The sequence below is a fragment of the Botrytis porri genome, assembly GCF_014898465.1.
Source record: "Botrytis porri strain MUCL 3234 chromosome Unknown BPOR_013, whole genome shotgun sequence".
Lineage (NCBI taxonomy): Eukaryota > Fungi > Ascomycota > Leotiomycetes > Helotiales > Sclerotiniaceae > Botrytis > Botrytis porri.
The window spans coordinates 1,087,880-1,112,896 of NW_024066087.1; the positions used below are offsets into that span (position 1 = coordinate 1,087,880).

General features: G+C 42.1%; 6 protein-coding genes across 6 annotated transcripts; 2 read left to right on the forward strand and 4 right to left on the reverse strand.

The window, feature by feature from the left end:
- Positions 1-314: 314 nt before the first annotated feature.
- On the forward strand, positions 315-1,559 carry EAF01_009237 (uncharacterized protein; the record flags this gene model as incomplete). The annotated part of the gene is made up of 4 exons (XM_038917493.1): positions 315-630; positions 680-816; positions 865-1,131; positions 1,185-1,559. 4 exons carry the CDS (start codon positions 315-317, stop codon positions 1,557-1,559), a joined length of 1,095 nt encoding a protein of 364 aa, XP_038767098.1.
- A 6,086-nt stretch (positions 1,560-7,645) lies between these two features.
- On the reverse strand, positions 7,646-8,434 carry EAF01_009238 (uncharacterized protein; the record flags this gene model as incomplete). Its single annotated transcript, XM_038917494.1, has 1 exon — positions 7,646-8,434. The coding sequence occupies one exon, from the start codon at positions 8,432-8,434 to the stop codon at positions 7,646-7,648; it is 789 nt and encodes a 262-aa protein (XP_038767099.1).
- A 4,432-nt stretch (positions 8,435-12,866) lies between these two features.
- EAF01_009239 (uncharacterized protein) lies at positions 12,867-14,540 on the reverse strand (the record flags this gene model as incomplete). The annotated part of the gene is made up of 2 exons (XM_038917495.1): positions 12,867-14,247; positions 14,296-14,540. The coding sequence occupies 2 exons, from the start codon at positions 14,538-14,540 to the stop codon at positions 12,867-12,869; spliced, it is 1,626 nt and encodes a 541-aa protein (XP_038767100.1).
- A 453-nt stretch (positions 14,541-14,993) lies between these two features.
- On the forward strand, positions 14,994-17,846 carry EAF01_009240 (uncharacterized protein; the record flags this gene model as incomplete). Its single annotated transcript, XM_038917496.1, has 1 exon — positions 14,994-17,846. One exon carries the CDS (start codon positions 14,994-14,996, stop codon positions 17,844-17,846), a length of 2,853 nt encoding a protein of 950 aa, XP_038767101.1.
- Positions 17,847-18,630: 784 nt separating this feature from the next.
- On the reverse strand, positions 18,631-19,258 carry EAF01_009241 (uncharacterized protein; the record flags this gene model as incomplete). Its single annotated transcript, XM_038917497.1, has 4 exons — positions 18,631-18,689; positions 18,751-18,860; positions 18,919-18,929; positions 18,986-19,258. 4 exons carry the CDS (start codon positions 19,256-19,258, stop codon positions 18,631-18,633), a joined length of 453 nt encoding a protein of 150 aa, XP_038767102.1.
- Positions 19,259-21,236: 1,978 nt separating this feature from the next.
- EAF01_009242 (uncharacterized protein) lies at positions 21,237-23,892 on the reverse strand. Its single transcript, XM_038917498.1, has 3 exons — positions 23,668-23,892; positions 22,836-23,617; positions 21,237-22,781 (listed from the first exon to the last, which is right to left on the reverse strand). The coding sequence occupies exons 1-3, from the start codon at positions 23,726-23,728 to the stop codon at positions 21,357-21,359; spliced, it is 2,268 nt and encodes a 755-aa protein (XP_038767103.1). The 5' UTR covers positions 23,729-23,892; the 3' UTR covers positions 21,237-21,356.
- Between the last annotated feature and the right edge of the window lie 1,125 nt (positions 23,893-25,017).

Consider the following 25,017-nt stretch of genomic DNA (forward strand, 5'->3'; position numbering starts at 1 on the left):
TTGATCGCGTATACTCTTGATTCATTCCGAAGTACCTCGAAAGATAGCTATTTATCTTTGGAAAGCTTTCGTATCCTCCGCAACTACCTACGTCGACATCTGAAAAGTCTCCTCGGTCAATTATTTACATTTACTTCTACTTTGGATAAATATCATAACATTTACCAATCTACTTCTGCACCAAACCTTCTTATAAAATCCGAATCTGCTTCGCGATCAACTTGCACATCAACTTCACGTCCCCGCGCACGCGATTTTCAACAATACTCGATACTCACAGATTCAGTTCTCGCAGCTCCATCCCGCTATTCATCATGGCGCCAAAACATGGCCTGAATGGCTCGACTTCATCTTCGAATAAACGAATGAAGACAGAGTCTTCCGAGCCACGCACTATGTCCTCTCCTGCCGCTGTACAAGAAGCGACATCCTTCGAGATTAAGATACCGCTTATGAAATCGGATAAAAAAGGAAAGGAGTCAAAACAAAATGCGGAACTGAGATCACTAGCAGAGGAGCATATATCACCATTTCAAGGCTTCAATGCGCCGGAGGACGAACTCAATTACCATTATACTGTTGTGCCAAACGCAGAGTGGACGGCCATGAGGAAATACAACAACTTTATAAGTAAGTGTAGTTCAACCATTAGCTACTGGCATCCTCTAATTCTAAACAGTTCAAGGAGACACATATAAAAACAATCAATTCGTTTATGTGAAGGGCAAGACAGAAGCAGGCACACAACCAAAGGACTTCTGGATAGCAAGAATATTACAGGTTAGAGCTAAAGATCCGCAACATGTCTACGCCTTGGTAAATATTATATTCTTTTGGAAAAGACTTTGGACTGATTGGTTTTAGGTTGCCTGGATGTATTGGCCGGAAGAATTACCAGCAACAGCCAAAGCTACGGGCGAGACATCCGCAAGTTCGGGACGGAGGAAATACCACGGAAATTCGGAGCTTATTGCGAGCAATTATCTAGATGTTGTAGATGTATTGACCTTCGCGGGAAAGATAGATGTTGAACGTTTTTCTGAGGATCTTGATGATCATGCAGTATCTGATCCGGATCCTAGCAAGTTTTACTGGCGGCAGACATTCTGTCAAGCCACCCAAAGACTTTCGGTGAGTTTTATCTCTGTACCTCAGACATAGTGGAACTAATTCTTTTCCTCTAGGACTTGCCCGTCTATTGTATTTGCGATGGTCACTACAATCCCGATAAACGCGAGTATGAACATATTTGTGATAATTCAGATTGCCAAACTCTATATCATTCGGGGTGTTTGGTAGAAGACGCCCTCATCAAGCGATATCACGAGGAGTACCCTCACAATGGGACGGCAACCAATGGAACAAAACCCAAAGATAAGAAGCACAAGAATGGGAAGTCGAAACAGAAGATATACTCTAAAGAATTCAAAGGAGAATTCGCACATGATCAGGATGAGCAGACCCCACCAATGATCAGAATTACGGACAAGAGATCAACACCTCATACGGTGACATTGCAACGGGTTGCATGTCCAAAGTGTTCTACTCTTTTTGAGTGAACTTTTGTTCTTCGAGTTTATGTTTCTATGTCACTAGTATCACAACTCGATTTCAATGCGAACTTTTACGATTCACGGCCACGCATACAATACAATCTAGAATGATCTCTCAAGATCACACTTATCGTGGAAGCAGTTTCGACTCGCATCTGCATCGCCCTTCCACAATCTAACACATATACGTACGATTTTTACTGTATTTGTACATACTTTACACCAATTTCATTCACAAAGTTGATTTCTGGTCACAGTCGTGCGCGCCCATTGTATATGGAGCACACACTTTAAGATTTTTCCGCCCGGACATATCAATTTGTATTACTGGAAAAAGCGAGCTGGATGCTAGGTGAATCAAATAACGGCGTCTCTGGAAATAGTGGATTGGGTACATACTTATTGCTTCTAATACCCATGTTTATTTTGGTTTTGGTCGTTAGGTGACTAATGGTTTGATTTCTCTTTTGTTTTTGTGAGGGTTTTCTACTCGTTGGTATTTTACGAGCGGGTTTTTCTATTTTGGGTCATGGCGGTTGAGAGTGCGTAAATAACTTTTCTTCAATGGTTGAAAGAATGGGGATGGAATTATTGGAGATTGAGATGCGAGAGATTTGGGGATACGGGAAAAGGGAGAAGGGCACAAAGATAATAAGTAGTGCTAGTGAGATCATGCACTTGACCGGAGAGGCGTCGTGAGTGAGATGGGAAGGGGAATGTTGATGGAAAATGAGCACATACCGTGAATTCGCGGAGAGTAGATCATGATCGAAGTGGTATATTTACTGAGGACAGGAAAGGAATTGATGAATAGTATGAGAAACAAGGAGAAACCATTCACAATATCATATCATTATAGATCCTAGATGAATATAACTTGAACATAGTACATGGTACATGTAAATTGATTCTCTGTTTTGAACTCGATATTGGATTTTGCCTCGTGTTTTTCAGTTGTTTTGTTTTTGTTGTCTTGTGTGTTATTGTGAGGATTATATAAGAGATAAGAGGAGGTAAACGGATGCTACTTTTTAAATCCTATTCTCTCTTTTGTTCGTCCGTCTTTCGATTTGCAGGTTGTGGTGTGTAGATGGTATCATATAGTTGAGAATATCTGGGATGGTATTGTGTGGGATATTCTTGAGGGGAATTGGATGGGTGGAAACTTGAAAGGGGAGAGAAGAGGGGAGAGAATAGGTGGAAGGGGATGTGTGGTCGTGTGGTTGTGTGTCTATTGAAGGATATGTCATTTATGTATGAGGTTGTGAGGTTGAGAGTTTAGGGAGTGGAAAGTGTAAAGATGGGAAGATGGGAAGATAGGGAGATGGGGAGATGGGGAGATGGGGAGATGGGAAGATGGGAAGATGGGGGATAAGAAGTGTAGAATCGTGGTTGTATAATGAGAGAGAGGAGAAGAGAAGAGAAGAGAGGAGAGTGTACATTATGAGGTGGGAAATGTAAGATGTGAGATATGTGTTTTGATTAATTATTAGCGAGAAGATATCAAGGGGAGAGGAGGGTGTGAGGTGTGAGGTGTGAGGTGTGAGATACAGAATATGATTAGCGAGAAGATATCAAGAATGAAGGCGGGAAGTGAAGAGAGTATTGAGTTGAAAAATAGAGATTGAGGATTATGAATTAAAGAGGAATTGGATACACACATACCTAGCTATTGGTTATGAAGAGAGAGTAGGAGGAGGGAAGAAGAAAGAAGAGGCGAGAAATGAAGTGGCTATTAGCTAGAAAGGTATATAGAGAAGAGAGAAGTGTGCTCATAATGAAAATACAACTTTGTTTTTGAGGATATCAGTTAGGAAAAGGAGAAGATGATATGGTGGACTTAGTAGATAGATATTCCATATCCGTATACCTAGATATATATGACTTTACATGCTACATGATATACACCACAAACCAGATATTCAATCATAAACCATCCATTCAATATCTCTAAACATATTCCTGGTACATTACAAATAATACACATCAGCCCTCTCGCTTTGGATACAATTTTCTTTTCTTCTCATTCCTTCAAAACACCCTCTACCTCCTTTATCATTCCATCCTAGTCTCCTAAACCCATACCCCCGAAAGCCCCATACTCAAATATCCTCTTCCCCCCATCCTCCATCCGTTATCCTCTACCTCTCCCCTAAATTCTGACAATAATCCCCTCAATATAATGCCCAATACCAATACCCAATATCAACATCCAATATCGATACTAAAGTCAATACCAAAAGCTCATCATTTATACCCATATACACCCAAATCCAAATCCAAATCCAACCCCCAAACAACAAAACCCCACTCACTCTCACCACTCACCAACCAATATACAACATTCATATAACCAAACATACAAGATGAATCAAATAAGATTGCATACTAAACAGAATCATAGTATATAGATGATATCGTGGTATATGACGTATTATTACCTGTACCTACCTATAACTATCTAGAGAAGTTCTCACATGTATTCGTATCTTGTTGTGAAGTGAGGTTATGTTTCTTCACTCGTACTGATGTATGAATTGTGTTTTGTGACAGCTACCTCTTGATGTTGGTTATGGAGTAGTTCGTATGTATGATATGGATATAGCTGCTGTGGAATAATACTTTCCTCCCTTTTCTTTATATAATTCGTCTCAACCAAGGAAAAACATGAATATTTCTCCAAGTCGATCGGGAACATGAGTTTGGATGTTTGTGTGTTGCCATTCATTGAGCCGGAATCTTGAACGGAGCATTGTATTGATACGAATGATGAATGAATTCATAAATTTAGTTTTACGTCTATGGAAGAGTTACGTATAATGCAGCTAAACTAGGATACTTCAAGGAAAGACTGGCAACATACTGTGCATCGCGTACAGACTAGGTAGCTACTTGGCTAGTTGAATAGCATAACATGGAAGATAGACAACTTTGCTATCATCTGCAACGGTAGGTAACACCCAGAGAGCAGACCTTTTTAAATATCTTTGATCGTTGAGCCAATCGACTTTGTAACCAAAGATGACATGTCAACCAATTGTCACCCACCAGTTATCAGCTGGGCCAGCTCGTGTCCTCGAGTCAAGGACGTCATGCCACTAATATAACGGCAGGAGCATCCATCCCCCATCGCATCACGAATTCTGCCATCGACATGACCCTGAAGTATGCCAGCAACTCGAACCCCTCCTTAACATTCCCCAGAGACGTTCATCCACACCCTCTCAAACCTCTCAAACCTTACAATATCTCCCTATTCTTCCAGCGAAAAATTAGCTTAAATCCTACAAGAAATCCATCCATCCATCCAAACCATCCTCACAACAACCCATAACGGAAAGAAAAGAAACTTCAGAACCCCACACTCAAAGCACCGTCAACGATCCCACACCGACCCCAATAACCGCTGCATATGACGATGCCACACGGAAATCAACGTGAGTGTTTTTGTTAGGGATGTCAACCTCATACGGCTCTTCCTAAAGATAATTTTGAGGGTATTGATCTCATCATTGTAGTTTTTTTTCGTGGTGATGCTGGTTTGGTTGGGTAAGGGGTAGAGGAAAGGTAACTTACGGAGGGTTGGCATGTTGATGCGATGTATCGTTTGAGCTGTGAAATTGTTGTTTGCTGATTTTGTGATGAAAGATGTGATGTGTGAATTAAGCTGCTCTGTTAGTGATGAAGTTATTCTATTGAGAATGATATATCGCGACATCTTGTCAGGTACAAGTGATGAATCTTTCATAACCATTCCATTATTTTCCCTCTTGATTTAATAGTATCTCTCTCTTTATCGTAATCTCATCATTCTCATCATTTTTGAATAGGCAAGATATTGTCATCAATACCCAGCATTACGCCGTAAGTTGTTGTTTAATATTCGTTTGGTGGTGGTGATGTTATTTCTCCAATTCTTACCACAAGATTTTTTTTCTTCTTAGCTTACTAGCTTTACACGCTAAAACCACTAGCTTCAAGCCTCTAGTCAATTACGTAAGTCTGTCCCGTGCAGCCAATAGCATCGCTTTATTGGAGAATACACATGATGAGAACTTTTGTTGCATGTCTGAAAATGAGAGGTTGCACGAAGAAGAGAGGAGGGAGGATGTGCCAGAGAGATGGATGTGCAAAAAAAAGACGGATGCAACAAAAAGATGGATGCCCGTACTTGCGTCGAAAAATTCAGACATGCAACAAAACACAAGAGTAACACGAACCGCGTGATTTTCACATACATACATGACTTTTGTCAATTTCTTTCCCTCTTCTTTCCTTTCTCACGTTCCCACATCAACATAATCATCAATAGGTACTCCTCTACAAACACCTACCTCCCAGTACCAGCCAATCCACCACCTCCGAGAAACCCCCATTTCGATTCTCAAGCCGCCGATCCATCCAGAATCCAGACTCATTCGTTTATCCATCCCAAACATCCGCTGTTTCAACTATCGAAAGCTTCTCCGTCCGCCTTTTCCTTCCCGTACGCTCATCCGAACTAAGGTCGCTCATTTTCATCCGAGGGTTCGTAATGATCTCATTGCAAGCTGGTACCCAGGCAGGTAGGTATACTCGGTACTCGAGTATCGGTATCACACCCCCAAAAGGAAAAAAGAAAAAGAAAAGAAATAAAAGAAATAAAAACTTTATCTGATCTCATCATACATCATACATCATACATCATACCGGTACATCATACATCCTCATCACACTACACACACACACACATCCATCCATCACACCACACCTCCTCGAAGGAATCCAGCCACCAAACCCCCTACAATTCCCTCAGAGAAACACCCAGGTCCCCTCTATCCCTCCCAAGCTCCACCCAGGACTCCATTCTTCCAAAACAAACTCCCAAGATAGATCGAGATATAAATAAATCATTAAATCATCAAACAAATAAATAAATAAACAAATCACCAAGTATCTAAACATCTAAATCACCCACCCCCCTCCAAATCTCCAATCTCAAGGATCAACATCAATGCCGTGCACAGTGTATGAGATAGATTACCTAGTAGTATCTTATCTTACCTATATTCCGTAATATCCTCAGGTACACACACTCTTGATATACCCCAAAGTATATTCCGAAGTGAAGGAATAATCGACGATACATTCATGGATACATTCATAATATCACATCGGCAGTTGGTATTAGAATTAGATTTAGATTTTCAAGTACCGTTTGTCAAGATGTCAAGATGTGATATACATACAGTCGATATACAGTCGATATTCAGAGGTATATCAATTAGTATGTGAGAATATCTACATACACCAAGTAAATGATCATCCCGATGTTTCTAGATCTAATAAGATTTGAAACTTCGAGATTGCATCCATATCTATTATAAGTACTATGTATTTATATCAGGTGGAAACATCAACATCAAACATCATACTTTACATATCACATGCATCACACATACATACCCACCTAGTATCCTCCATATACCAAATTTCTCTTCACACAAATCACAAAGTCCCAATACCATGTTTCCAAATATCTTGATAAACATCGCTGTCTGTATGTATGGTCTGTCCTTTATTTAGTAACTAGCAATTAAAGGTTCAGTTTAACCCCATCCCCATCCGCATCTTCCATTTTTCCATCATCTCTCTTCCCTTTCGAAATACACGAGTACTATTTCCTAGTACCTCCAAATCCTATCCAGATCAACGCATTAATATCCTATGATATCTGCAAAAAAGAGTGTGTGGTAGATAAAAGAAAACAATCAATGAAAATAGACCCAAGAGAATGTGTCGGAGTTTGCCCTAAAAGAAAAACTCCAGGATATAGCCAATCCATGAATATCGACCGACCAATCGAACATCTTTCCCTGCTGTCCTCTCTTGTCCCCTTGAAAAAAAGAAAAATTCCAGGCCGTAATAAACTCCTCTTCCACCGGGTTTTCCATAACTGTCGAATGAAACGTAATGTAAAGATTATATGAAATAATCATGAAAGGAACGTAAAGAAAGTTCGTCAAGTGACGAGTGGTTGTAAAATATGTACATCGAATTTTTTTAAGAGTAGCGTCAAGCCGTAGAATAAAGAGAAGCCTGTCTCATTTATTCTAGATCCATATTGGTCCTATGGTAGGTTTGACTTCGCCAAAAGCACTCATGAATAGTCCTTGTATTTCACTCATGTAGTCTTCGGCTCTGAATTTGAATAATCCTCTTGAGATCAACTCTTGTTCTTCCTCATCAACAACAGCTAAAGTTTCCTTGGTGATGCCATATTCCTCAGCAATCTCAGAAACTTGAGCGAGTTCTTTACCGAAAGGATGTGGTTCAGGTACAACTGCTTCCTGAACGTTTGCTGAGAACATATGCATTGTTGATCGAACAGTGGTAGAACTCTTAGGTGACGACATTCTTGCAACAGAGTTTTTGCGAGACATAATTTCGTGGTTCTTCTTGGTATGTGAAGGAGCTCTGCTTGGAATACCAGGTGCTTCATCACCAGATGCAATCTCAATCGATTTTTTGCCAAAGTTGAATGCCGAAAGATGATCTCCGGCTGGAGTTACTGGCGAACGAGATTCAATTGATAATGTATCGGCAGAAGTTAGACTTGTCGAGCTAGTCATTCGCGAGGTATCTGACTCTTCTCCGGAATGGGTTGATGCCGTACTGCTTGACGCAATTCGTTTACTAGCATCCTGTGGGTAGAGATCCGGAGCATTGTATGACAACATATTGGTTGTAGAGAGAAGTTCAGTTGGGGCCGAAATCTGTGCGCGCTTAATAGTACCACGAGCGAACTTTGGAGTTACGGGTCGTTGCGCAGTTGGTGAAGGAGCGGCGACATCGAGCTGCTTCTTTGCCCTCCTAGTTGTAAATGCGCGTGCGAGAGACATATTTGCTGATATGGCAAATTCGGAATCTGTCTTCCGGATAAGATCAACTACTTTCTGGAGGTGATATGGTGGGGGTATATATTATCCCCGGTAAGATAATCCGGATTAGATCTTCCGACGGGTAATCTTTATCAGTGCAGGAGGTTGACTGAACAAGATTGGTAGTTGATCAGATGTTTCCTGCAGGTGAGCTTCCGGAATATGTCTGGTTGGACAAGAAATCTTTTTTGAAGCTTTCAAAGTGAAGAAGCTTTACTTTTGTATGTCGCACGACTATCTTCTCTTCGGTAGGAATGACCTTGATTTTGAAGGAATGACTCTGTGTCGCAAATCTAAGATCGACGCGGGCCGATCTGGAAAAAGTGACTCCTTCAGGGTGCCTAGGTACTGTTGATTCTGATTTGATGTATCGAAGTGAATGTATGGATATGTACTGATAATTTTGATCTGTTGTGATGATGTGTATTGGCAAAGAAGAAGTGAATATGTTGCTGATAGACACGTCTTTTTCGTGGGATTCCAAAATGAATGTTGGAAGTTGGGAAAGTTAATTCGAAAGGGAGGGATTGTGGGATATGTGAATTTCCTGTTTGTCGATAATGAATGTGTCGAACAATCTGTAGATGCAGCAATCAAGGCAAACTCTGAGGGAATGTATACTTCAACCAGACTCTTGTTTGAAGAAATAAAATCGAAAGATATCTAATCGATCCTGCGATGAATTTTGGTGGTTAAGAGGTATTGAGCAAAAGAAGGGAAGGGAAGAGGAAAGGAAAGGAAAGGAAGGATTTCCAAGATGACAAGGCCACTTTGGGTAAACGGGGGAGTTGTCAAATGGTTAAGGGTCAAAAGGTAAAAGAGGCAGAATAGGCCAAATGATACTAATTCTTTCTTTTGGGTCTTTTTTTGACCGAGACCAAGAGACACAAAACAAACAAACAAGCATTTTTACTTCACTTTTTTCAATGGACGGCTTCACATTCACCAGGATTCCTTTTTTTTCTTTCTCCCCTACTGTGTCACCAGGATTAGGAAACAAAAGAACCAACATGCATGTTACCAAGGGGGGGAAGATAGATGAATTTTTGCGTGCAGATGATTTAAACCGACTGTAGCATAGTCAAAAGTCAAAAGTCAAAAGACCCTAAAAGAGGGAATGTTCCCCTTGTCGAAAGAGATGCCCAAGCTTTCACCGGGCATTGATTAAGACTGATTGGACGATGATGTGAATGTGAAAAAGGAAAAACAAATCAGAAATGGAGAAAAGGCCATACTCTGTAGAGAAGAAGGGATAATTACAATTGATGCTGAGCTATTTCATTCATGATGCATCCAATCATTCCAATGAGATCCATGATCCGCAGGAAAGTATGTGGGAAAGTTTCCCGGAGCTGGAGTTCTCCTTCTGATCAACAGTGAACTCCTTCATCAGGCTAATTCTCCGGTATCATTACTATCTGAGCGCCCCCAAAAAGAATCATGAGTAATGTCGTGAAGTAATGTCGTGAAGTAATGTCATCTTCTGATGATGGGATTCATTTTTAGTTTTGGGTTGGTACGAAATGCACTCCAGATGATTCCCATTGTCGAAATCCATCTCATCATCAAATCGTTTAACTAGGTACCGGTAAATTGTAATCCATTGATGCGCAAGAGAAGAAAGCTAGGCATTTTTCCCTCGATCCAGATCACAAACCAAGATCACACAAACTCCCGTCTTGTAAACGCCCTGGTCAAGAGGCGTGGCGTGGCGTAGCGCAGCCCGCGCAGCTCGCGCAGTTTATTATATTTATGTAGCTTCGAGTGGGCCACGCTTTCATGTTGATAGGGAAGATGTTAGCTCTGATTGGTTCGTTTCAACCATCTGATGTTTTAACGTTTCAGGTACACGATCCCTCGTGGAGAATGGGTTGTCTGACTGCCAGTCATTTGGCATGTGTAGCATTAGCATGAGTATGGCGAGCATGGGATGGATCATGGCATGGCATGGCATGGTCAAAGCAATGCGGAACAGAAATGTGGGTTAACTTTCAAGTGAGCTTGTACAATGTCTGAAGGTCGATAGTTGTGTGTATTGTGTGAGTTGTGTGAGTTGTGTGAATTATGAATTGGAGATCCCGATGGATGGAGGCAATGATCAATGAGCTATGAGCTATGAGCAATAATAGCTTTGGGGTACATTGTAGAGGACTCGAGTGGGAGTGGGTGTAAATGTGGCAGTGATAATGATAATGATACTCATGTAGGTATAATGGGGGATACAGAATACAGCCAACACATATCTTCATTCAAATGCCGATTTTGTGTTAACAGACCAATCAATCCTTCATCTTGCCGTCTACCACTCTTCTTCAGACTTGAACGGTACACTACATGACTTGCATTCCCTACCTTACCTCTCTGGGATCCAGATCATTCAACTACCAAATCAATAATCAACACATACAGTTCACCACACCACACGACACTCACCAAGTGTAACGTTCGTGTACGAAATACCAGCCTCTTCACACCAGAAGGAATTGCTGAAGGAAGAGGCAAAGAGGATTCAATTGTCTAGACTGTAGACCAATCTGATGCCGGTACTACCTACGATAACAAGTACTCCTTAGGTAGGTGTCTTTCGTAATCTTCCATTACTACAGCGGCCAAACTCAACCAGATTGTTACACTACCTGTCTGCTAATCAGTAAGTAAGTATTAATCATAGTAAAGTCGTTCATCCATTCATCATCTACTTTGTATCACTCCATTCATTCCACATACAGTCCACACAGTACATCGACTCTAAAACCCATACATAGTTCATCTCATCCACACTCCAAACGATCAACCATTAACTCAAGTGTCTAAAGTACCCATCAATGCTATGCTATTCTATCCATCCCGCTCCAAAATTCTTTTGTCTCTTTCGTTTCTTGTAGATCCGATCTCTGAGAAACCCATTTTTTCACATCTAGATTCTAGAACTCGTCGATTATCAATTAATTCTCTCACCCAACACAAATTGTTACTCATAGTTTACTCACCCCTTCCACCACCTATCTAGCCATCAAATTGCATCAATCCTCTCTCAACTCATACACTCATATATGCAACAAGCAAAATCTATAAATAAATCTTGACAGCCCCAAACGCTATTAACGCAACGCGTATCGTGTACGTTCAATCTATCATCTTTCTTTCTTTTCTCCGCGCCAATATTGCAAGTAAACGCCAAACTCAAAATTCAAATCAATGTTCCTCCTGTGCTTCATCCCATCCCATCTCCCATTCTTACCCGTTTCGACCACTCTGACACCTCTATCTGTCTCTAGGTAACCTCTGATGCCGACTCTGACTCTGACTTCGGATCCGAATATCACACTTCACTTAGCTTCATGTCATCTCACATCTTCTCATACCGTATCTTCTCATCTCATCTCATCTTATCTCATATCATATCCAACAACCTCCAACCTCCAAACAAACTCCCATCCATAACTTACGTGAAAATGTGCGCGCGGCTGCACTGGGTTGATTTTATCTCCACCCACCTATGAAAAGAAGTTTCTGTCCTCCTTTCTTATTTTCTTACTCTTCCTTTCTTACAATATGCGCTGGATCATCTCGCTTCGGGTGGGCATGTTACTTATGACTACTTATTGCATGCTGTACACGCATACATCTCATAGCGCACCGCGCATGCGGTGGAAGCCGTATTCATTCATTTCATACTTCGTACATGCCACCCATACAATCTCATTTCATCATGCACCTCTCCTCATACATGCGAAGTACATCATGGACCCCTAAATTACCTACCCACCTACCGAGAGAATCTCCCACCCTACCATCCTACCATCCATTATCCTCTGTACTTTTCCATAAACTCCTCAACATCCCGACCAATGTCCATCTCCTCTCTACAGCACAAAAACCCCAGAAACCCACTTCCATAACACCCTGACCAAACTCCCCAACAAGCGGGAGCAAGCCTCAAAAAAAAAAAAAAAAAAAAAGAGAGATTCCCCAGTTTTCAATCTATTCGCCTTACAGAGTATACATACCGATGAAATGAATTGGAAACGAGATGAGATGAATGCAAGACATGTCGTACAAGGCATATGTCATGAACATCCTGGAAATTTCGTTTCGTCTCATTCCCAGACCAGGCACCTACCAAGGTACTGACTGTACTGTACAGTACACATGCACCCAAATTCCAAAGTGAGTAATCCAGGCGAAAAAAGTTGGATCTTCATCTCAAATTCCCGGATGAACAATGGGGGAGGGATCTGCATTTACCGAGTAGTCATATAGATTGCAACTTCATATATATGAAAAGATTGCCGAATGTGATAATTTTGAATTTTGAATTTTGAATTGGTATTTGGTATTTGAATTTTGATTTTAGGTCTTCTAAATAAAAAGAAAGACATCATGTGCTTAATTAATCATCCTCATCCATAGATTCAACTTCACCTCCCTCTGCCTCGGAAAGCTCTTCATCATCTTCCGACTCGCTATCATTTTGTACACCCACTAATCTTTCCTTAATCTCTCCCTCAACAGGTGCCACTCTATCCGCAAATGCGCGTCGTACACCAGGGTTAGTACTGCAATCCCAGACTTGCACGAGTCCCTTGCTACCTGCGACTGCCAGTCGGAAACTGACTTCTTCATCTGGTGCAAAGGTGGTTGAGAAAACCTTTCCAACATCCAAGTCTCGTGATACAACCATTGTAGGTCCGGTGGGTTGAATGTTCCAAAGTTTAACTTGCTTATCTCCTGATCCAGTAGCCAAGAATCCGGGAATGGTAGGGTTTATGTCAAAGGACGAAACGGAGTCGTCATGTGCTTGGAGCATCCATACTGGCTTAGTAGCACTTGGGTTCGCTGGAGCTTTTCTGATATCGTGGAAATGAATGACACCACTCTCAGTGGAGACGTAAAAGTAGTTTGAGTCGTGAGGATCCCATCGGACATTCTCGACGTCACTTTCGACTCCCCATCGAGGTGCCTTCGCATCTGGCGCTCTCATATCTGCTGCTACCACTGTTCTATCATAACTACCACTCAGGAGAACGGTAGATTCCTTTGGATGCCATGCTAATGAACATACTTTGTCTGTGTGATGTGTGTATGACTTGGCACATGTGGTGGTGTGTAAATCCCAGAGTTTGACCGTCTTATCCGCAGATGAGGATGCCAATAAGTTTCGGTGATGTCTATTGGCAGCTAATGAAAGAACTGCATCCACGTGAAATTCGTCATTGGCTTTCTTCGACTTCTTGTTCTTCTTCTTTTTCTTAGCCCCTTCATCTCCACCTTTGTTTTGTCCACCTTGCCCCAGGATAGCATTAGGATACATGCAATCAACTGTATCTAAATCCCAAATCTCAATATCCGGGTCGAATGTTCCAACAGCAACGAAATTTGCCCTCGAGTCCTTGTCCACACTTGGCTTTCCAACAGGCAAATCGAGCCATTCTACACAAAGAGGTATTGCCGGTAACATAATATCGTGATGTACGTAAAGATTATCAGCTCCATCTTCGTAAACATATACTTCAAGATGTGCGATTTCATCTTCTATCTTTGCCGCCAGCAGCATGTTGTCTGTTGCCAATATTTGAAGTTCTTCCCTGTCCTCATCTTCATCCTCTGCGTTTCCTGCCATTGTAATATATGGATCTTCCTCATTCGATTCGTGATATGCAAGTGATTTGACATTTCCAAACATAGCCATTCCCTCACCACCATTCTTGTCTTCTTCAACCTCATCATCATAATGATCCAAATCGTATTCTTTTAAATCGTCATCCTCATCACTGCGGAAAAGTCAGCGAAATAATGTAAATTGTGAGCACTAAACTAACGCTGTTGATTTCACTCCTTTAGGCGCTTCATCGTCATCTGAACCTTCATCATCGACCATAGCATCTGGATCTGCGCCATTTTCTGCTTCATTTTGCGCTTCTTCCAAATCATCGTTCGCATCATCCAATTGTAACTTCGCAAGATCCGCAATTCGCTGAAATTCTTCTTCATCAAAGTTATATTTTGTTGGAAAAGGAGCTGCAAAGCCCCGAGGAACCCATGCGGTTGCTGTGATCATAGACATGATGTTATGATATTATATCAGGATTGTAAAAAAAAGCTCACAAATCGACTGGAGCGGGGATATAAAAATGTTCTATTTGATCAACTTTTTTATTTTTTATCTTAGCGTTATCTTGATTATTGCGGCCGCTTGAGCCCACTAGCGTCATAGACCCTTCTCATAATACACTGACGTTCCTCAATGGGCCACTTGCCAATCAAACACTTCTTATTAAACTCCTCAATTGGCTGTGGGAATTTTGTTCGAGTTTGAGACTTGTGTTGTACTCTCACAGCTAGAGGGAAATTTGAGTTTTGAGGTTGAATCTACTCGTTTACCATCAATGAGTATTTGCTAGCTTCACGATCACGTGTAGATAACCACTTATCAGTTCTGTTATCACATATTTGTTTACTTCCCTGTACACCGAAATTTGATCCAACAATCATCTACCATTGCATTCATCAACCTAAGATGGAAGACCACGAATACGAAGGAGCACGGCCGAAGCGACGCAAGTTGGATCCTAAGCCGAAGCCGAAGCCATTTGTTGACATCAAACCGGAGCCATTTGTTGATGAAGAGGATTCGAAAGCTCTAGATAGAGACTGGTACGCAGATGACGGAGACGAATCGCACAACCCATTCGGCTCCTACGACAATCCTTGGGCGGATTCCCAACGAGAAGCACCTTTGATCGAGAAGAAGATTGTGAAGCGACAGAGCGCGCGCGCAGCTCAAAAAGAAAGGGATGTCGATGCATGGGAGACGGGTCGATTGCTCGCCTCTGGTGTTGCACAACGAAGACGCTTTGAAGATGATTTTGAGGATGACGAGGAAGCCACCAGAGTGCATTTACTTGTACACGATCTTAAACCTCCATTCTTAGATGGAAGAACTGTTTTCTCGAAGCAATTGGAGCCTGTACCAGCAGTGCGCGATTTCCAGAGCGACATGGCAGTTTTTAGTCGCAAAGGAAGCAAGGTAGTGAAGGAGAGGCGACAGCAAAAAGAGAGGCAAAAGCAGGCTCAAGAAGCAACGAATATGGCTGGTACAGCGCTTGGAAATCTCATGGGTATCAAAGAAGAGGAAGGCGACAGCGCAGCTCCAATGATGGGCGAGGAAACACAGGGGTCTAATAAATTCGCACAGCATATGAAGAAGAACGACGGCGCTAGTAACTTCAGTCAAAGCAAATCTCTGAGAGAGCAGAGAGAATATCTTCCTGCATTTGCTGTACGAGAGGATTTGCTAAGGGTCATTCGAGATAATCAGGTGGTAATTTGTGTCGGCGAGACTGGATCCGGAAAAACGACTCAACTTACTCAATTTCTCTACGAAGAAGGTTATGGAAAAACGGGTCTGATAGGATGTACGCAACCTCGAAGAGTAGCAGCTATGTCTGTAGCAAAGCGTGTCAGCGAGGAGATGGAATGCCCACTGGGGGGGACTGTTGGATATGCTATTCGATTCGAGGACTGTACGAGCAAGGACACAGTAATAAAGTATATGACAGACGGTGTCCTATTGAGAGAATCTTTAAATGAGCCAGATCTGGATCGTTACTCCTGCATTATCATGGATGAAGCTCACGAGCGGGCACTCAACACAGATGTCCTCATGGGTCTGATGAAAAAGGTTCTTGCACGCCGTAGAGATGTCAAGCTGATAGTCACATCTGCAACGATGAACTCGAAACGATTTTCTGATTTCTATGGTGGAGCCCCGGAATTCTTCATTCCCGGACGTACCTTTCCAGTCGATATAATGTATCATCGCTCACCCGTTGAAGACTATGTCGATCAGGCGGTTCAGCAAGTATTAGCTATACATGTATCCCAAGGCGCAGGTGATATTCTGGTGTTTATGACTGGACAAGAAGATATCGAATGCACTTGTGAGCTTATCCAGGAACGCCTCAATGCTCTCAATGATCCGCCGAAGCTTAGCATTCTACCCATTTACAGCCAAATGCCTGCAGATTTACAAGCCAAGATTTTCGACAGAGCTGCACCTGGAGTTAGAAAAGTCATCGTGGCGACCAATATCGCAGAGACCAGTTTGACTGTCGATGGAATTATGTATGTTGTGGATGCTGGATACTCGAAATTAAAGGTGTACAACCCGCGCATGGGAATGGATACTTTACAGATCACGCCGATCTCACAAGCGAATGCGTCTCAACGTGCTGGTCGTGCTGGGCGTACTGGTCCAGGAAAAGCTTTCCATCTCTTCACTGAAGCTGCTTTCAAGGATGAGCTTTACATTCAGACCATTCCTGAGATCCAACGCACAAATCTCAGCAATACTGTTCTATTATTGAAGTCTTTAGGGGTGAAAGACTTACTTGACTTTGATTTCATGGACCCTCCACCCCAAGATACTATTACCACTTCATTATTTGATCTTTGGGCACTCGGGGCACTGGATAACATTGGGGAATTGACGGACATAGGAAGAAAAATGACGGCCTTTCCCATGGACCCTCCTCTAGCCAAATTACTCATCACGTCTGAAAAATACGGTTGTACCGAAGAGATGCTTACAATAGTTTCCATGCTCTCAGTTCCTAGCGTTTTCTACCGTCCAAAGGAACGTCAGGAAGAGTCTGACAGCGCACGCGAAAAGTTTTTTGTCCCAGAATCAGATCATTTGACTTACTTGAACGTTTACTTACAATGGAAGTCCAATGGTCATTCGGATGCTTGGTGTACACGTCATTTTCTCCATCCGAAATCTCTTCGTAGAGCTAAAGAGATTAGAGATCAACTGCTAGATATCATGAAAATGCAACGCATGAATATGATTTCTTGCGGCGCTGATTGGGACATTATACGCGAATGTATCTGTTCAGGTTATTACCACCAAGCTGCTAAAGTCAAGGGAATAGGCGAATATGTTAATTTGCGCACTTCGGTGACAGTACAGTTACATCCTACATCCGCGCTTTACGGACACGGAGATCTACCTGACTACGTTGTTTATCATGAGTTGATTCTCACATCAAAAGAATATATGTCTACTGTTACAAAGGTAGATCCACATTGGCTAGCAGATTTAGGTGGTGTTTTCTTTAGTGTGAAAGAGAAGGGATATAGTGCGAGGGAAAAGAGGGTCACTGAAACGGAGTTCAATAGAAAGATGGAGATCGAAGTGAAGATGGCCGAGGATAAGTTGAGGGAAGAAAAGAGAGTTGAGGCAGAGAACAACAAACTCGCGAGGAAACCGATGGCTATCACAGACGGAAGCGGGCCGTTAGTCAAGAAAGTCGCTACGAAGGGTGCTGTAAGAAGACCGGTGGCGAGAAGACCAGGAAGGGGATTTTAGAGTGGCAAAGAGAAGAGAGCGTGTTTCATATACATGAAATTATGCATATATCCTTAGACTAATTGAATATACCAGCTCTTTGAGCATCATGCTATTACACAGACTACAGAATCGCGTTTTCTTCTATCCAGGCTTTATGGCAGCATAGTACATGTAGCCACCCAAGCTTTAACATATTACTGCCGCGGGTGTAAAGATGCTTTAATGAAACATCTAAAATTACATTCCATATCAATGCCAATGATTCATTTCCCCATGACATCATCATGACATAGCGCTAATACACCCGCATAGCTATAGCCCGAGTCTCCTGCATAATCCATATCGAATTGCCCTAATTGTTTCTGAGGAGTAAGCTTTGACATGGTGAATCGAAATCTTCGAGCCTCGTCTAGCCGTCTAGTCGGTCGACTGTTCAACATATCAGACAAGAGTGCGCATATGAAATTCAGTACGAATGAACCATACCAACTGCATCAAGTCGCACGAGTACACACCTAGGTAAAAGATAGGCAAGCATTTAGTTAGAAGTTAGAAATTATAGAAACCTAACAGCCAACTGCAAATGCGCGCACCGGATCCATTCTATCTATCCATTTGTAAATTGTGTATTGCAAAATGTACGGGTACTTGAATTTCCTATCCCAACATCCCCATCCCGTTCCACGCCAGAAAGAAAGCCCAGACCAGAAACCCTATTCTCCGATGCCATAACCCCATACACCATGCTATCCCTCCATGAACCTTTTCTCACCTAGGTGATTTGACTGTCAACCCTCAACCCCTAATTGCCGGGAAGACTATCGCAATTCAATTTCCCGCCCGAAGTGGCGATTCCCTTGTCTGTTACATGTATTAGGAAAACGGATCAGATATCAAGAGAGAGGAAGAAGAAAAGACATACCGAGATCAATGCAGACGCCGCTTGGAACGGTGCCGCCGTTTGCTTTACCACAACCACAGCAGAGGTTTGGCATTTGGAGTGAACAGCCGCAGGAGTTTTGGAACATGCCACTACGTAGTTGATATGTTAGAAAAGACTGAAAAGAGTTGGAAATGTGAGACTGCTTACTTTCTCTGCCACTAGTTTCTTGATATCAGTATAAGAATCTGAAATGCATAAGGAATGGAGGACTTACGACAAGATGAGCATCGTTGTTTCCGAGACATGTATTCAAATTCAAAGTAGAATTTGACATGTGGCCCGCAGAATTAGGACAGAGTCCAGAGAGAATAGGTGTGACGGTAAAGGTAAATTGAGGAGCCGGACCTAATTCGATGTCGTCGTAAAATTTAAAGGTAGACGCATCGCATTTGCTCATGAAGCCTCCTGCGCTAGTGATTACTGCAGCCGCATGAACGACGGAGAGGAGGAGAGAAATAAGAAGTACGGAGTTGAATAATTTCGACATTGTTGATATCGTGTTGCAGTTTTGTGTAGTGTGTTGTGCGTTGTGCTGAAAGATCTTTGAAGAAACTGCGTCGAACTTGGGCAGGTGTTGTAAATTTAAGCTTACCATGCGGGGTACGTAGAGCCGTAGAACCGGAGAGAGTTGTCCCAGTGAACGCAGCGAGGTCAGTGAATATATTAAATGATATAGAGCATTAATTAATAAACATGGCACATGGGCTGAATTCACCAACAAGAAATCCGAGAGTTGGCGTCGTCTGACATCCTGGTCAAAATTGGGCTGATATAATACTTCGTGGAAGCATTCCAATCGGACACCTGCCTTTTCACAGCCTCAGACGGGAACCACGGAGAATGTTTCGAGCAGCAATGACGAACTGTAACGAATGTAATTGATAAAGACGGGATCAAAATAAGCAGTGGAGGTTGAGGTTTATCAAAATATGCGTACATGCATGCACGCAAACTGTAGCTACAAGAGATAGAAGTGTCGGAGATTTTAGTAGTGCTGTTAAACCATGCATTTATGTATGTATCAAAGACTTCAGACAAAAGAACAGATTAGATCGCAGTACATGACTTGCCATATAAAGTCATTGATCCGACCCATCTCCTGGAAACATCCGAAGAATGAAGGATTATTCAGCCTGGCACCCTCGTGTTGATCCCATGGTATTTCCCCATGGAAAGACTGCTTCCCATCTCCGGATCATAATATGATATCAAAACTTTGATATAGAACTGGTCCGAACCCTTCAATCAATCATGAAGAATCATATATGCGAAAAGAAGAAAAGAAAGTCCCGTGGTGCAAAATAGTTCCCACTTGCAGAAAATGATACGCGCTGGCATATTAGCCTATAGTACCAGCTCCAGTCCACCAAGAAGGTCTTCATCACCGATATGCTTGATCCAAATTGGAAGCTGGGGAACCCTGAATGGTCACCAAGATAAGCACGACGAGTATGTCTCCGCAGCTTACAAACACAACATATGCCGATCGAATTTGCACACACAATCAGGTTCCAGACGCTGCTCTCGGTAATTCTCCATGGACGCATGTACGGTATATACTGTACTTCTCCTTTGATTTCCACACTAGATCTTCGACCTGGGGATTAACGGCCCGAACAAGAAACCCGTGATGTGGGAGTAACAACGGTTGGTGGAAAAGATAGTTTTTGCATGTGATGTTGTGGATTTTTGCGTCCGAAGGAATACATTGCAGACGCAATATCATGGGACCTTGGCGAGATAAGCTTGATGCCCTTGTTGTTGGGGAAGGTTATGACTTTCGGCAGATCTTTTGTTGGGTGTCATGCGAATCGCCATCTTCGAAGATGTCATCGATGGCGCGAGTAGTATTGAGAATGGATCTGTACTATACATTTCGAAAGCACCTTCCCATTGATGCTGATAGTAGGGTAGCATACTTGCTATGAGAATTCCATCCCTATGCACATGTCCCATATGCATGGGTACAAAACTTTCGAGCGAGAAAATGGATTGTTCTTATCAGATGTCGCGATGTCCAAGGTGGATTTCACACGATGTCGCTGTGAAGTTTTGAAGAAAGAGCCGAGAGTTCAATCTTGATTAGAATATTGAGCATTAGAACATATGATGGCAACATAGTCTGGCCATCGTGTATCGCATTGCATCGCAATTGGTTAAGAGCTGGAATTTAGACCGGGTCACCAAGCAATACGTCAAGTTGGGTCTCTTTTTGATGCGGTCGGTTTTTACTTCCGCTAGTGACACTAGTTGATGAACGACAAAATATAAAAAAATCATTTGTTGCCGGCAGCCAGTGATTCATGACAAAATAACGGTCTCCCGACAATATTTGGAATATGACTCTCAATAGGTAGATGCAAATGAGCCTATCCTACAATTAGAAGATAGCAGGAAATCACGAATGTATTGTGGCAGTATTGGATAAAGGAAAAAGCTGAAGATCTGTAGCGTTGGCGATGAAGATGCACGATTTGCACGCACTAAATTGAAAATCTCGAGGGTATAGTCCGATAGAACTTCTGAATTGTCAATCGCCTAGAGACTTCCGCAATCACCCACAGTACCTCTACGATCAACTGAATCTACCTTCTATACTCATTTTTGATCCTGTAATCCTTATTTGGCCCTTTTACACTGTATTCTTGTCTCCACTCCTCGACATTGACCCCCTTGAATCTAAACTCATATTCCACATCATACGTATCAGCAATACAAAGATGACTTGACTTTGCTCTCCATCCCTTACTCTTTCCCTGTCCATCCATCTTATCTTGAACTTCAGGAACTAAAATCTCCATCTCATGGAACAAATAATCCACACCCAAATTATCATCAGGTTTGACAAACCACACACTAAGTTTATCAGTATCCTCTCTATACCGGTATACGTATCTTCTACTGGCTTTAAATGTCATTCCTGTATCCGTTACGAAATCTCCTTCCTCAATATATAAGTATTCTGAATCGAAAGATGGGGTTGTAGGGAAGCGAGGAAGAAATTTTGCGGTTCCCGTGAAGGTACCAGAGGGGAAGGTAGAGAGAGAACTTTTTAGAGAGCGAGAAAGTCTCCATGACCCTTGGAGTGAACGGAATATGGCCTTGGAGACAAAGGTTCCGCGTGTGGAGGAATCGAATGTGGAAAAAATGGCAGAGAGAGCGAGTTCTGCTTGTTCTTTCTGAGCAGGGCTTGCGTGTGAATAAATATAGCGGGATGGAAGCACGATTCCTGTACGTGCTTTTGGGTCGTCTGTGGGTTCTTGCCGTTTGATCCCGACGGCTGTGGCGAATGATTCCATTAAGTATGCATAATCACCCATTGGAAATTGAGCGAGTCGAGGATCAGTGCGTAGCTGAAGAAGTTCATCGAGGGTGTTGTCTAATTCTAGGATTTTCCGTGCATGTGTGTCGCCAGACCAGAGTTTTCCCAGGAATCGAGCTTGCATTTCCATAACGCCCCAATAAGGACTTCGGTAGAACCCTACAAAGCCGAGAGAGGGAATCTTTGCATTGACTGTAGAGTGTACATTTAAGGCTAGCGGTAGTTCGCTGCTTGATTCATCAAACGAGAGATGTTGGAGGATTTCCTTGGGCAGAAAATCCAGTGATGGAGATGCATCAAAACCAGTTGCCAGGATCACTGCTGCAACATCGTTAATTACCTGTTGAGTTCCGTTCTCTTCGACAGTGATGGAATTTGATTGATTGAGTTCCGCACTGATCACCTTTCCTCGAATCGTTTTGATATCTCCAGCTCGAACAAACTCGACATAATTGTCGCTAACCGTAAGTCGTGGTGGTTCAAAACGAACATCTCCTGCTATTGCTAGATGATCTGTACCTATTCCGCTCTGGTCGGTCCCCAGATACTTGTTTAAGAATTCGTTAGTCATTTTTGCCATCTCTGGTGATATGTGACCAGATGAGTTTTTGAGAGGCCCAGGAGGTTTCCATCCAAGATTGTACATGACCAGATCGAGGGGTAAGAATGTTGGTGCAGGATTTGATATCTGAAGCGAGATTTAGCAGCAGTAAGTTCCAACTGTTAGATAGGTGTTAGTTACCTTTTCAGCTTCGGGCTTTACACCATCAACGTTCGGGTTGTTTGGTAGTGTTAAGGTCATCACCCAAAATGGCTGTTGAATCACATTGTAGACCTTGTATTCTTTTGCATTTGGAATCGGAGGTTCTGTGGAGTTGACGGAAGAGGATAGCTGCAAAGCTATTGCTGCTGCGGTTTCGACGCCAGACATTTGCCCTCCAACAACCACAATGTTCTTGCCCTTAGGTGAAGAGAGTCTTCCATTGTCGGTTAACGCACTGTTGACATCACGAAGGTTGGAACTGTGCCAGACTGGAGCTGGAAGATTTGCAACAGTATCAGGTATCTTAGGCTTTCCAAAGAAACCCGTGGCCACAATTACTTGATCAAATTCGTGAACCTGTAGGGATTCGGTAGACTCAGTAGGTTGAACATGCACTTTCCATTTCCCTGACGTGGCTGAAGTAGTTTGCCAATCGTATGGCGGTTCGACCTTGGATACCTTGACACCCGTCTTGATTGAATATCCAGGGTACATTTTGATATAGTCTTCGAGGTATTTCCCAACCTGCCATGCTTTCGGAAAAGCAGGCGATGAAGCGGACCATGCCAAGTCACTGAAGCTGACTGTATGACGACTTTGGTTTGTACACATATCTGGATTCAAAAGGCCATCGTCATCAAGAGATATAGGCCACAATCCACCTATTCTCTGCGACTGCTCAAAAACCGTCACGTCAAAGGTACCTTTTTGATGATCGTGAGTGAGTGTTTTGGCTGCTACGAGCCCTGAGGGACCAGCGCCTAATCCGTGAATGTTAGTCACGCAACCCTCGGAAGATGAGTGCACTCACCAATCACACATACGGTTTTCGTTCGAGTTGACATTCTAAAAAGTGTGTGGCTTGCACGCATAGAAAGCTGGCCGATTTCAGCTTGTGAATGCGGACTTCACGATTCAAAGATAATCCAACCAAAGAATGTACTACCAGTTCAGTGATACTCTCAATGGATGATCTGTAGTTCGGTGTATCATATTACTCTCCAACTATCTACAACTCTTGGGGACATTTTGTCGCTGTACATCCGATAACTAATTGCAGATCTGACATGCATGATCACGTTTTGATGTTGAAGTTCTCTGCCTGTAGTCACGTGGGACTGCGCAACGGCTTCAGAGTCTGTGCCACATCTAGCCACCCCCGCCCCACCCTTTCAACAGACTCTAAATATCTCAAAATTGACTAACGTGGTTTATCAGTGTACACCTGGCCCATATCACTATATGGCTCACTCCATTTTGTAAACAAAATTCGTTAGTGTGTAACTGTTACGACGGCATCCAACATACCGCGTCACATGATATAAATTACACGTGATGGAGCGTCAAGGAGCTTCAGCGCTTCTGGAGCGCATTGCGATCCTTAACGATCCAATATATTGGAGAGGTTCTAGGGATTAGGATAGAGAACGAAGGTCTATATAAGGAAATAGGTTTTATTATAATGTAAAACTTCATGCTTAAGAACAATTATTAGTTTCATTATTATAGTTATAAGAATTGCAATCAATTACAACCTTATTGAATTCCTACTTGAAGTTTAGTCTAAACCATTTCGAGAGATCTCTAGACACTTCCACGTGACCCTAGAGGCAGCTCCCGTAATAGTAACCATACACTTTCTTCATCTACTAATAGAATTCCATCAAAATTTGATATAAAAATTCCAATCATATTTAGTATTATAAAAATCTAGTTATTTTTCGAAAATTCGAATTATTATTAGAGTCATTAAAAAGAAAAGTTTTTGTAATATAAAGTTAAATACAAAGTGTAATAATTTTGAGCTAAAATGAAATATTTAGAAAAGAAACTAAATGTCATAAATATTTCATTTTCATTATAATCTATTGTCTTTTTTTTTCTCAGAATAATGATTGATTATTAAAATATAAATATTAAGAAAAGCTTGATTTTGTTGTATTTTGAAGTAGGCCGCATAGTGATATGAGCTGTACACTGATAACCTACGTTACGGTAGTCATTCGTATTGGATATTGTTACCATTATGATATAGCACCTCTCAACTCTACCGACAAACCTTCGCAGGAAGAAATTGAAGTCAGCGAGCCTCTTGATAATAAAGCAAAGTCAACATTTTCATCATGAGCTGAGATTGATCCGAGTAGAAAGATAGTCTGAG